The 14506-nt window shown below is 33.0% G+C and overlaps 2 protein-coding genes across 2 annotated transcripts; both read left to right on the top strand.

The window, feature by feature from the left end:
* The first annotated feature begins 2767 nt into the window (after positions 1-2767).
* On the top strand, positions 2768-4271 carry LOC107906635 (uncharacterized). The gene is made up of 3 exons (XM_016833687.2): positions 2768-3112; positions 3501-3633; positions 3742-4271. The coding sequence occupies exons 1-3, from the start codon at positions 2768-2770 to the stop codon at positions 4269-4271; spliced, it is 1008 nt and encodes a 335-aa protein (XP_016689176.2).
* Positions 4272-10647: 6376 nt separating this feature from the next.
* LOC107909453 (ribosome-binding factor PSRP1, chloroplastic) lies at positions 10648-13051 on the top strand. The gene is made up of 5 exons (XM_016836972.2): positions 10648-11140; positions 11499-11642; positions 11731-12018; positions 12490-12598; positions 12685-13051. Exons 1-5 carry the CDS (start codon positions 10841-10843, stop codon positions 12813-12815), a joined length of 972 nt encoding a protein of 323 aa, XP_016692461.1. The 5' UTR covers positions 10648-10840; the 3' UTR covers positions 12816-13051.
* Positions 13052-14506: the final 1455 nt, after the last annotated feature.

Below are 14506 nucleotides of genomic sequence, written 5' to 3'. Positions count from 1 at the left end.
GTTTTGCAACAACTTGAATGCAACTCGCGTGAAAGCGTGATTTATGATGTTTCTCTACTGTAAGGAGAAGCGTATGCATGGTGGCAGTCAATAACACGCCACGTACCTATTGTACAGGCCAATTGGGAATTTTTTCAAAAGGAATTTCAAAAGAAATATGTCGGAGAATTATACATATAAGATAGAAGGAAAAAGTTTTTGTTGTTAAAGTAGAGTGGGATGTCAGTGGCCGATTATGAGCGGGAGTTCGTACGACTTAGTAAGTACACTGCTGAATTTGTACCATCTAACATTAAAAGTTGTAGATGATTTCTACGTGGGCTACGTGATAAACTTTGGGTACACTTGGTATCGTATCGAATTACAGAGTTTTCTGATCTAGTTGGTCGGGCAAAGATGGTAGAATAAGCCTTAGGACTTGATAAAAAGGCTGAGGTTACTTGCACTTCTGGGAAGCGGTTTGGTACTGCTACTCATATCCACAACCAAAACAAACCAAGAAATTTTGCAATGGCTGGAAATCGACTTTTAAGTTTGATAGATCTGATAAAAACCGTGATCAACAATCGACTGTGTCCACGGGTACTGTGCGAGGTCTGCCCAAGGATACTGATATTCCGAATTGTGAACATTTTGGGAAAAAGAACCATGGTGAATGTTGGAAGCTAACTCTGGCTTGTTTTCACTGTGGATCTATAGAGCATTTTGCTCAAGAGTGTCTAAAAAATGAGAATGTTACTCTTGTTCTTTTCAGAGGTCTACGCATGCATCTAGGGGTAGTGGAATAAGTCACAGTGGTTCTTTTGCTAGAAGTGGTGCTATAAAGGGAAGTGATACTGTTACTCACCAGACAGAGGCCAGAGTGCCAACACGAGCTTATGTTGTACGGACACGTAAGGACGATGATACTACTGACGTTGTGGTAGGTATTTTTTATTACATTCAAAACCTGTTTATGCTTTGATAGACCCGGGCTCTTCACACTCATATGTTAATTTTGAATTAGTTAAATTGGGAAGTTTAAAAGCTGAGATGTCTAGAGTATCGATAGTTGTGTCAAGTCTTTTGGGATAGTCCGTAATAGAGGATCAGGTGTGTAGGCGATGTTCGTTAGATATATAGAATATAACCTTCCATGTTGATTTGTTGATAATGTCATTTGGTGACTTTGATTTAATATTGGGAATGGATTGCCTTACTGAGCACAGGGTGATTCTAGACTGTCGTAAAAAGAAATTTGTGGTTCAAAGTAAAGATGGTAACATAATTGAATTGAATGGTGTTCGAACGAGTAGGCCAACTCATATCATTTCGACAATTCGAGCTAACAAACTTCTCAATCAGAGTTGTGAAGCTTTTCTAGCCTATGTTATCAGCTCGAATTCTGATCATAGTTAGAGCAGTAAGATTTGTACCATTTGTGAATTCTCCGATGTGTTTCTTGAGAAATTACTAGGATTACCACTAGATCGAGAGGTTCAATTTGCAATTGAAGTGTTCCTTGGTACGACTCTGGTGTCAATGTCCCCTTATTGTATGACACCCACAGAGCTGAAGGAATTGAAGAGGCAATTGCAAGATTTGTTAGATCGCGGCTTTATACGCCCTAGTATATCGCCTTGGGGAGCTCCGGTGTTATTTGTTAAAAAGAAAGATGGCTCGATGCAACTCTGTATAGACTATCGATAATTGAATAAGTTGACGATTAAAAATTGATACCCCCTACCTCATATCGATGACTTGTTTGATCAGCTAAAGGGAGCTTCTATCTTTTCTAAGCTCGATTTGATATCTGATTACTATCAGTTAAAAGAAAAAGATAGTGACGTATATAAGACGGCGTTTAGTACGCGTTATAGCCACTACGAATATTTGGTGATGCCTTTTGGGCTGACTAATGCTCCGGCGGCATTCATGGATCCCATGAACCATATTTTCCAACCGTATTTGGATCAATTTATGGTAGTTTTCATAGACGCCATCTTGATCTATTCAAAATCTTAATCCGAGTATGAACAACACATCAGAATTGTTTTGGACGTGTTATGAGAGAAACAATTATATGGAAAGCTTAGCAAGTGTGAATCCTGGTTATCAGAAATTGTGTTTTTAGGACATGTTATCTTGGAAGATGGAGTTAGAGTTGACTCAAAAAAGATCGGGGTCATTGTTCAGTGGAAAGCACCGAGAAATGTGTCAGAGGTTTGCGGTTTTCTAGGTTTAGCCGGTTATTATAGAAGATTCGTAAATGGATTTTCCAAGATAGCTTTACGGATGACAAAGCTGTTGCACAAAAATGTTTAGTTTGTTTGGAGTAAGGAATGTCAAGAGAGTTTCGAGAAATTAAAACAAATGTTGACAGAGGCACAGATTTTAACTTTACCTGAACCGGGAAAAGATTTTGTGGTCTATAGTGATGCCTCATAGAGTGGCCTTGGTTGTTTTTATGCAAGACGAAAAAGTGATTGCGTATGCGTCTCGTCAACTAAAAATGCATGAACGTATCTATCCAAAACACGACTTAGAGTTAGCTACTGTGGTCTTTGCTCTAAAGATCTAGAGACACGATTTGTACGGTGAAAAGTGTCACATCTATATCGATCACAAAAGTCTTAAATACCTCCTAACACTAAAGGAGTTGAATTTGAGACAACGACGTTGGGTCGAGCTTCAAAAAGATTTTGATTGTGTTATTGATTACCATCCTGGTAAAGCTAACATTGTAGTTAATGCGTTAAGCAGGAAAACAATCGTTAAGTTGTGAGCGATGTTTGCTCAACTTAGTATCAATGATGATGAGAGCTTGTTGGCTGAGTTGAAGGCCAAGTCGGTGTTGTTTGATCAGATTAAAGTAGCACAGTTAGATGATGTCAAGTTAGCGAAGAAAAGAGACATGGTTCAAAATGGCACACTAGAAAGTTTCAGTATTGATGATTGTGATTGTTTGAGATTTCAAAATCGAATTTGTGATCCAAATGTTGCAGAATTAAAAGAGTTGATACTTCACGAAGCTCATGATAGCCTTTTTACTTTGCATCTTGGAGGGACGAAAAATGTATCACGATCTGCGAGAATCCTATTGTTGGCCAGGAACAAAAAGAGACGCGGTCGAGTATGTGGCTAAATGCTTAACTTGTCAACGAGTTAAGGCAGAACATCATGTTCCCACTGGATTACTTTAGCCCATTTCTATTCCTAAGTGGAAATGGGAACGCATCACGATGGATTTTGTAACAGGGTTACCTTTATCCTCGACTAAAAAAAATGTTGTATGGGTGATTGTTGATCGACTTACAAAATCAGCTCATTTTATTGTGGTCAGGACTAATTGGTTACTTCAAAAACTTACTAACGTGTACATTCAAGAAATTGTGAGATTACATGGTGTCCCTATGTTGATTATCTCTGATCGAGATCTGCGTTTCACTTCGAGATTTTGGAAACAATTGCATGAATCTCTTGGCATGAGACTCAATTTCAACACAGCCTTTCATCCGTAGACAGATGGACAATCTGAACATGTTATTCAGATTTGGAAAGATATGCTCCGCACTTGTGTAATTGATTTTGAATCAGGCTGTGAGCATTATTTGCCTTTGGCCAAATTCGTATACAACAATAGTTTTCAATCAAGTATTCAAATGGCTTCGTATGAAGCTTTATACGGTCGTAGGTGTCAAACACCTATTTGTTGGATGGAGTTATGTGAAATAAAATTTGTTGGGCTGGAATTGATTCAAGAAACAGAAGACATTGTTAAGATAATCCGAGATAGATTAAAAATAGCTTTTAATAGAGAGAAATCATATGTAGATTTGAAACGTCGAGATATTGAGTTTTCAGTTGGAGATAAGATATTTCTAAAGGTCTCACCATGGAAGAAAGTCCTGCGATTTGGCTGGAAAGGAAAGCTGAGTCCTTGTTTTATTGGACCGCATGAAATCGTTGAAAGACTAGGACCAGTGGCATATCGATTAGCTTTGCCTGCGGAATTACAGAAAATGCACAACGTTTTCCATGTGTCAATGCTTAGAAGGTATCGATCGAATCTGTCTCACGTTATTTCAACAGAAGAAATTGAAATTCAACCGAACTTGTCTTATGAAGAAGAACTGGTTGAAATTTTAGCTCGCGAGATGAAAGAATTGCGTAATAAACGTGTTTCGTTAGTAAAAGTTCTATGGCATAGCCATAGTGTTGAGGAGGCAACTTGGGAACCTGAAGAGACGATGAGATCTGAATATCCCCACCTCTTTTCAGGTAAATTTTAGGGACGAATTTTAATTAGTAAGGGAGAATTGTAACGGCCCGATAATTGGGGGTGTCAAAAAATATATTTTCGGGACTCTGTTTTCGTAAATCGAACTTGTACAAAGTTAGTTGGGTAGCTAATTAATTTTGGATTAGTGAATTTTGTGAAATTAGAAGTTATTAAGGTACAGGGACTAAATCGCGTAAAGGTTAAAGGTTTAATTATAAATTGAAATAAACTAAAGGGACTAAAGTAACTATTAAACAATTTAATAAATGGTTGTGTATAGGTGGTCCAATTTGGTTAAGTGTAAATGCATGTATATATATTATATATGTTATATTATAAAGTTAGTAATAATAATAATAATAATAAATAAATAAATAAATAAAATGAAAACAAATTAAATGAATTAGAAAAAAAGTGGAAAGAAAGAGATGAAATGCATGCAAATTAGAAAAACAAATAAAAGGAAAAGAAAGAAAGAAAAAGCGAAGCTCACGACATTTGGGGGCTTAAAGTTAAAATCCAAATTGGTTAGTGCAATTTAGTCCCTACACTTGTAATTTTTATATTTTTGAAATCCCGATACTTAGGGCTACCTGACTCATACTGTAATTTTTAGTATTGTTCAATATTTTAGATGTTAACATTGTTGAATAGTTTAAATATTAGGGATCAAATAAATAGATTTTTAAGTTTGAAATGGAAAAGGACTAAATTGTGGAATTAATTGTTGATTTTGAATATAATAGGGACTAAATTTTAAAAAATTCAAAATTATAGGGTTGAATTGGAAAAGAGGAAACAAAATGTGGTATAGAGTGAAATTAGTATAAAAATATGAAGTTAATTGTGAAGGTTAAAATTAGTCTCGTTTAGGGACTAAATTGATAAATAAGCAAAATATAGTGTAAAAATTAAAATTTAATGTGAAATTGAAATGTATAGTATTAATGTGATTTAATTTTTTTATTCCGTAGCTAACGTCGTACCGAAATCCTCAAGTAAAAAGGGGAAGGATAAAATCAACGTCGAATAGCTCGAAAAACACGGTTTGTGTTTCTATAATCTGAATTAAATAGTAGATTATTGCATATATAATTGTTTGCATATGGTAAGTATTTGAGGTGATTATTTTGGTACTTGGTAATTGAATTAAATTCATAATTGAAATTAAATGGATTGATTTTGTATATTATGAAATATATTGATTACGAATATATGTGTATTGAGAAAAATGTGATTATTATCAAATTGAATATATGATTATATTTGATGATATATATTCATGAAATTGAGACATTGGTTGTATTGAAAAGTGAAATGAAACCCTATTAATTGTATTGGGTTAAGTCGGATATAGATGGCATGCCATAGGATAGGAAGAGTTCAGGGATTACTTCGACCTCGAGTTAATGAGGCACTGGGTGCCAATTTACTTCAATTTAACCGATGAGACACTGGGTGTCAATTTATATAGTGTTTGGCACAATTATTACTTCAGATTTATCCGATGAGGCACTGGGTGTCAAACTGGTGTGTTGGTTGGGTCCGTGTATCTATCTGAGTCCGTGTCGTGTTAATAGGGGAAAATAAAATAATAATTTATGTGATTGATATTGAAATAGCAAAGACGGGAAATGAATATGAGATGAGAAAATATTGAAATGGAAAATATGAGAAATGATTATGAGATGAGAAATAAAATATGAATTGATGAATTGAGATGTGAAAACTTGAATGAATTCAAGTATAGATCAAAGATATGAATCATACCATTGAATGAGATGATGTATTCAACTGTTAAATGAAATGTCATTGATATATACTTATATATTTGAACATGTGAAAATCTTAGTAGATTTGAATAAGGAATGAAAAAAAATTATACTATTGAATTGAAACACATGAACATAGCTTACTTGTTACATTTTGCATTTTAAATACTTACATCAAGTTTATGTTATTCGGATTATAGAAATACCACTGAGTTTTACTCAGTGTGCGATTTTGTTTTCTGTGCGCAGGCTAGGTACTGTTTGAATTATTGTCAACTCAACATCAAATCATAGATCCCTAGCTCAAGTGTGGTGATATTTCATTTTTTAATAGCATGTACCTAGGGAGTGTTTTATTGATATCGTTTATAAGATGTGGTTAACTTAGTTTCTAGTGAAATGATGGTTAAATGTGTATATGGTTGTGATTGAAGCTATGTTGGTATGCTAGCCTAGTTTATATTTTGGTATGCGATAGTTTAAAGTTGGTAGTTTAGCATAATGATTGGTATGTGCTTAGTTTCAAATTTGGTAACTTTAGAAGTTTGAAAGTTAGTTCAAATATGGTAAGTGTGATATGAATGAAAGTCTTGAATGTGTGATGAGTTGTTGATGTAGTTGAACGTATAAAATGTGGTACCAATGAGGGTACATTGGTTAGAAATATTAGGTGATAAATTTGGTGCATTTTGGGCATTTTTAATCGTGTTTTGAATAGGTTAAATGATTGGTAATTTAGTTTCTTAATGCCCAAGTAAGTAGGAATTGGTAAACTTGAGCTTTAAGGTACTTTTGGGTGCACACGGCCTGGCCACACGGACGTGTGTCACACTCGGGCAACACACATGGGCGTGTGACCCAAGTCAGAGAGTTACACGGTCTTGGCCGTGTGAGGCACATGGCTTAGCCACACGGGTGTGTGACCCTTGAAATCAAAATTTGTGTAATTATTTCCTAAACTTCCAGAACTATTTCAAATTAGTCCTTGCCTATTTTTAAACTATTTTTAGGGTCCCGTAGACTCGTAATAAAGGTTGTAAGAGTAACTTTTACTCTGAATTAAGGTGGATTAGCAAACCTAAATTAAGTGCATTCCACTAACATCATCGAAGGTAAATTAAAAAGATAATCGTTAGCAGAGTATGAACTAATACTCTTATGTTAATAATTGGAATAGTCTTCTATGTATCCGAATTCTAACATTCTAGAAGGGATAAATAGTGATAAGAGTGTAAACAGTGGAAGACTAAGTTTAGCAATGCATAAATAGTGATAAGAGTGTAGATAGTGGAAGACCAAGTTTAGAAATGCATAGCATAATTTATTATTCGAATGTATAAGAATTTAGCATGAAAGTATTTGATTTTCGTGACCTATCCGTGCATATTATAATGTTATTAGTTAGTTTATATGTTGATTATGATTGAATTAATTGTTTGATTCGTTAGTAATGCTCGTGACCCTAATCCGACAACGGAGAGGGGTTAGGGGTGTTACAACAATGGTAAGACATATTGCACTCATAAGGAGAGAATGTAGGTTTGAACCTTGAAGACAATACTGTTGTGGGAAAGCGCAGCCACGAATCCTGAACATAGATAATAAAGCAGACATGCATAATTTAAAATAAATTGTTAAATTATAATTATTTAATTTTTTTATTAATTATGAAAAACTAAATGTATTATAATTATTCAAGATTGAATATGAATTTTAAATCAATGGTGTCACCAACCATTTTAAATATATCATTTAAAAATAAAGAATTTACTTTTTGGTAAGAAATGATTACTATCTATCTTAAAAATAAGCAAAAAATGGCAAGTAAATCAGTTACAATTTATAATTTTTTTAGTAATACAATTTATAAATTTAAAATGGACATGCTGGTTTAACCTTTTGAATGTATCCTTTTAAATTAAATTAAAATTAATTATTTTAATTTATACTTTTTATAATTGGGAGGATTAAATCTTAAATCAATTCACAAATCATCCATTTAAATATGTTATTTAAAAACAAAAATATGTAAATTAATAAAATGTTTTTTTCTCTAAATTGGATTACCCAAATAAATTATTTAAATATTATATTTGATCTTTTAAAAAATTGAAAGAAAAGAAAACACATTTTTTTTATTTAATCTCTCTCTTTTTTTTTCTTTTTCTTTTTTTTTTCTCCTTCCTCTCCAGCCTCCCCGCAAGCCCTTCGATATTGTATGTGCATATATATAGCAGCTGAGGTAGGCAGATTACACAGCCTAGCTACAATACCAATGTTTCTTACTTTTATATAATAGATACAAAAAAATTGAAGTATTTATCTTCTTTTAGCAACTATTAGATGTTTTGTTACAAAAGGGAGAAATGTATATCAATTTTATTAGGAATAATTTAAACAAAAAATTTGTTAGGAATAAACAAGAATATATCTGAATAAATTATTGTCCTCAACAAAAATGAATTAATGTTTTCATTTCATCTTAATATATGACAATATGAAAAATAAACACTCTCAAACTTCCATTTTTAAAATTTCAAACTTAATTGTGTTTTATGTCAAAATATCTTAAATTTTTAAATGGTCAAATCAACAACAAAAAATATACTAGTAATTTAGATTTTTCTTTCCTTTTAAAACAATTTGTTTTCAAAGATAAAAATTAGAAAATATATTTTTTGTTGTTGATTTGACCATTTAAAAATTTATCTTTGAAAACAAATTGTTTTAAAAGGAAAGAAAAATCTAAATTACTAGATTACGTCTTTAAATACTTAAAATCTTTTTTTCCTTTCCGCTCTACACGACAAACTACATATTTAAAAGCAAATCCTAAACTCTTAATGAATATCAAGTTTTACTTTGTAACACTTTATATCCGACCTGATCGTTAGATTTGAGTATGGAGCGTCACAACTAAAAATCGACTGGTCTAACAAAAATATTTGAAAATCGAATACTTTAGCTCGACGAAAGATTCGCGCAATGGGCGATAACCCCAAAATATTGAATAATATATGATACTTTTTTAAAACACTTTAAAAACAATAATACTCCGCTTATAACCAGGCTATGGTTAAACACCATTTGGCGGAAACCTTATAAACATTGGCAGGTTGGTATAAAACGCAAAATGAGATAGCACTCATGCAAAGTTTAAAATTCACTACTTGCTGATCAACATCATTCAAAATGGTTTGGCGTGAAGCCTAACAAGACTGCTCATAAGAATCTGGAAGTACAAATCAACATGTCAAATACAACTCTTCAGATTTAAACTGGCGGACACTAACAATTATCCTATTCCCCAACGATTTCATATTACAAACAAAACTATAGATGGCTCATAAAATAAGCCTCAGATCTGGCTGAATCCTTTCAATAACTCGTCCAATCTAAAAGCATGAAAATAAGAAGAAGAAAACTAAACAAGTTAATAAAAACTGAGTGAATTCCATGGTAGCATATCCTCACAATAAAATTCAACTGACATGTGAGGCTATGACATAATGACACGCCACATTTGGCGGACTCAATTTCCTATTTCTAAAGTATGCTGACGGATACTTCCGCAAGCAGACCCTGCCTATTGGCAGACATTATTCCCTATTAGGGATCTGCATAAGACGAACACAAGTCACGACTACTCTATTTGTATGTCGCATTATGGACTACCCCTTTATGACCATTTCTTGTACTTTTTACACTTTCATGCAATGTCCACACATGATTTAACATGATATACACCATTTTTATTAGTATACTTCATTCATTTTTATAAATGGGAAACATAGAAAAACTACGTTAAAAGAGATGTAGAAGAGAGGAAAATAGAGGAAGAAGCAGAAGAGAATGGAAAATAAAGAAAAAATTAAAAAAATTAAAGAAAAAAATTAAATTGTTCAAAATGAAAAAATATGGGGATCAATTGTATAATTTAACCTAAAAATTTTGTTATAACACGTTAACGTAAGTGACTAAAACGTAATATTTCAAACATAAATGACTAAAATATAATCTGAAGATAAAAATGACTATTTTAATAGTTTACCTAAAATTTTATTTGTGTGTATAATGGATATAAAATTATAAATTATCTTAATCATACAATATTATATTGTTTTCACACAAAAATTTAACAAGCTTGTTGGCGGACAAGGAAAAGGATGAGGGATGTATCTAAAAAGACAAGGGAACACCCGTCTAATTGAATAAATGGTCCCATTTACATTCTCCATCCCACCTTTATCCTTAATTTATGTATTTATCTCAAGGCAAATATTTATTGGAAATGTTCTTCCAGTTCATATTTAATATATTTTGAAAAATAATATGGATTATATATTATAAAAATGTGCGAAATTCTTTATGGTTTAAAATTTAATAAAATAAATAAATTACTAAGAATTAAATAAAATTTACAAGTGCAAAAGGATGACATGAATCAATCTGAAAATTTGAGATATTTATTTATAAAAACAAATCAACTTTGAAATTTATATTTACAGACACGAATCCTGCAACAGATGTAATACTTTTTAAATATTAAAAAAGATTTAACATAGAAATAAATAAATATATATATATATATATATGAAAATTTAAAAAAAATATATATGTGATATTATTTTTGTGAATTTTGTTGATTATACTTTATAAATATCTAGCCCATGCCATCTCACGTGTCCTTATCCATAAGCCAGACGGCATAATTCCCCCCTCCCCCCTTCTCTTCGCCTAATACCAGATTCCTGTATTTTCTTCCATTTTCTTTCAATCCATCCAAAACCCTGCTCTCCTTGTCGAAATGGCGACGACTCTGTTAGCTTCCTCTCAAACAAGCTTCCACCACCCACTCTCTGTCTCTGACTCATCATTTTCAAGTCCTTCATCCTCTTCTTCATCGGTCTCTATGTTCACTCTCACAAAACCTCGAATCCTTTCATTACCTTCTTACAAATCCAGTTTCTTCAACCCAATTGGGAGCTATTTCAAGTGCATTGAGATGGAACCAAGAAAAATCAGGAGCTCTTCACTAGCGGTTCGAATGTCATGGGACGGTCCACTCGCTTCCGTCAAATTAATCATACAAGGCAAAAATCTCGAAGTAATTTTACTCTTACTAATCATTTACTTTATTTACAAAAAAAGAAAAAAGAAAAAAAAAGAAGCTTTTCCACTCAACAATGAGATTTCTCTTCCTAGTTTAAGTTGTAACCCTTTATTGTTTTAGTGATGATGCGTCTTTTTCCTATTGGAAGCCCAAGTTTTTTTACTTGAAGCATGTGAGAGACCAACTACATCATAATGATTAATGAAGCACTTAGTTTGACATCTATATTTGCTTTGGGTTTTTGATTTAAATGATTTTTATTATAAGGCCCATGTCGAAATTGTACTTCAATGGTGGGAAAGTTTAGAGAAGGTTTTGTCTGCTGTAATAAACTTGTTTTCGTCGGATACAGTTAACAGATACAGTTAAGCAGCATGTTGAGGAGAAGGTTGGTAAGGCAGTTCAGAAGCATAGCCATCTGGTGAGAGAAGTTGATGTTAGGTTGTCTGTTCGTGGGGGAGAACTTGGGAAAGGTCCCAGGATTCGAAGATGTGAGGTACTTTCCCAATCCTGATATTTGAGGTTTGCATTTTGAATTTTAGACACTTAGCTTACTTTTTGCTCTGATGGGTTTTTGTTTGAAGGTGACTTTGTTTACAAAGAAGCATGGAGTAGTTCGAGCAGAAGAAGATGCTGAGACAGTATATGGGAGTATAGATTTGGTGTCCTCAATTCTACAAAGAAAGTTAAGGAAGATTAAGGAGAAAGAATCAGATCGTGGCCGCCACATGAAAGGCTTCAGTAGATCAAAAGTTAGAGAACCGGTGGCGGTAGTAGTAGATGATGATGCAGAGGCCTTTCCCGAGCAGGTAGTAGCAGATGATGATGTAGCAGCGGTTCCCGAACAGGAGGATGATAGCTTTATAGATGAGGTTTATTTCATCAACTTTTAACCTATTGATCTGTTTATGGAATTAGTTTTCTTGCAGATATTTTTCATATATTCTACTTAGATGCTTGGCTGCATGACATTATATTAAGGGGCTTTTAAAACATTTCTTCTTTTGAGTTCATCAACTCTCATTTATGGTTTTCGTTTCCTAATTGGATATGCAACTTTTATTCAATCTGGGATAGAGGAAAAATAAAACAACAGGAAATAATTTGCGGTGTTATTGTTTATTTTGATATCTTTTGGTAGTTTTGCAAAAGGTATCGTAGTAACATGTATGATGATTATTATTAGAAATTCTGAATGAGTTTTTGTCGATCTTTTCTTGCTTTAATTTGCGTCGAGAAAGATGATCAAACAAATTGATACAGCCCCTTCACAATTGATGCTGGTACTTGTTTTCTTTTTCCTTTTCCTCTCCATTAACGCACCTGCATTACGAATGTTTCAGATTGTTCGTACAAAATACTTTGAGATGCCACCACTGACTGTCTCTGAAGCAGTTGAGCAGCTGGAAAATGTTGATCATGACTTCTATGGTTTCCGCAATGAAGAAACTGGTATGACGTTTTCCAAGCCCTTGTTCATTTCTTCAGCCTTAACTGTTATGAGCTAATAAAAAGTATTATATTTGTGCTCGGCACAGGTGAGATTAATATTTTATACAAAAGGAAAGCTGGAGGGTACGGACTCATTATACCTAAAGGAAATGGTAAAGCTGAGAATTTAAACCCGCTGGTGGTCGAATCTGGAAAAGAACACTCTTACGTGGAATAGTTTGTCTGAGATTGTGAGAAAGAAAGTTGCAAGCTGTTCTGTTCATCTGTAGATTTTTCATGGCAACACTATAGATGAAGGTCAAGGCATGTAGAGAGACATAGTACAAGGTTTAAGATTAAGCGAAGATGATCATGTGGGGGTTAAAAATATCAGTGCCTGAAGTATGGGGGATACATGAATAATGATATTTGTACAATCACCATGCAATCTATATAACATCTCTTACATCTTAATTTGCTCGAATTTTTTTCTCAATTTGATAAATTGGATACCGTTATGCCTTCTGCCTATGCATTTGCTCGACTTATGCTGGTTGTGACGGGACCTTTGATTTTGTTACGCTGTAACGTTTTCTGGTTGCCTTTCAGTACAGGTGAAGCATAAAGTGAAGTAGTTTTCAAGCTTATGGTCGAGTTACATCTCACTACAAAGGAGATGAACTTCTTAAAATGAAAAAGATCGATGATTGGGGTCGCACTGCCATATTTATGCAAGATGCGAACTCAGCATTGGCCTTGTACTTGGAGTGAGGCAACAATTCTGGTAAGAATTGTTGGCTTTTTGAGGCATGGGAAGATTATGGAAGGGAGACTTACGCAAGGGTGAACCCTAAAATTTTTTTAAGGGGTGAAAATTGAATTATAAATTTTTGAGAGGTTAAAATATAATTTTATCATATGATAATTTATGATTTCATCGTTTTCAAAAGAATTAAATAGATTTTTTTTTTACATTTTTAAAGGGTTAGAAGTGTAATTTTATTATATATTAATTTATAATTTCATTATTTTTTCATTTATGATTTCATCATTTTCAAAAGAACTAAATAGTTTTTTTTTCATTTTTAAAGGGTTAGAAGTGTAATTTTATTATATATTAATTTATAATTTCATTATTTTTTAAGGATTGAATTGCAATATTTTCATTTTAGGAGATTAGGCGTCTGCTTGCTCCATTAGATTCGACTATAAGTTAAAGGATTATTTGGAGGGGCAAAGTATTGGATTTTGTTTAGGATACATTGACCAAAGTCATGTATACTAATGCTAATTGTATCGATACAAGTCTAAAGACTTTTTACAAGTATTGAGACTTTTAAGGCAATGCCATAGGCTTTTTTGAGAACAACATGGTATTGATACTTTAGTATTGAGTCTCAATGCCTTAATTCTTCTAATAGCTATTTTTCAATCGATTGAGAATTGACCCCGTAGACTAAATTTAATGTACGAAATCAATGCTTTCCATGGCTCCAAATGTCTTCCAACTTACTAGAATGTATAAATACAAGTCAAAAACACTTGAAGGCTTAAAGAGAGACTCATCCAAACATTGAAATCAAGAGAACTCACCTCAAATATTCTCTTTCTCATATTCTCTCATACACATTCTCTTTGGTGCTTATTGTAATATATTTTATCATTCTCATTTTCACTTTTCACTTTGTAAGATTGTTATTATTTATAAACACACCTTTTTAAGAGATCTTAATTGTTTATACATTTCTCTTTGTATTAAAAGGTTTACTTAAGGTTTTTTGGTAGAAAGCTTTAAGGGGATTTTAAAGGGTTTCTATTTGAGCCACCAAAGTTAGAGGGTTTTTTTTTACCTCAAAAAAAGGAATGGTAAATGTTATAACTTAGCCTTAAAAGGTATCAACTCTAAATAGTGAATTAGGAAAATTCTTG

This window comes from Gossypium hirsutum, chromosome D08, assembly GCF_007990345.1.
Source record: "Gossypium hirsutum isolate 1008001.06 chromosome D08, Gossypium_hirsutum_v2.1, whole genome shotgun sequence".
Taxonomy (NCBI): Eukaryota; Viridiplantae; Streptophyta; class Magnoliopsida; order Malvales; family Malvaceae; genus Gossypium; species Gossypium hirsutum.
Note: the sequence above shows the minus strand (reverse complement) of the source record. Positions and strands in the feature narration are given on the sequence as shown.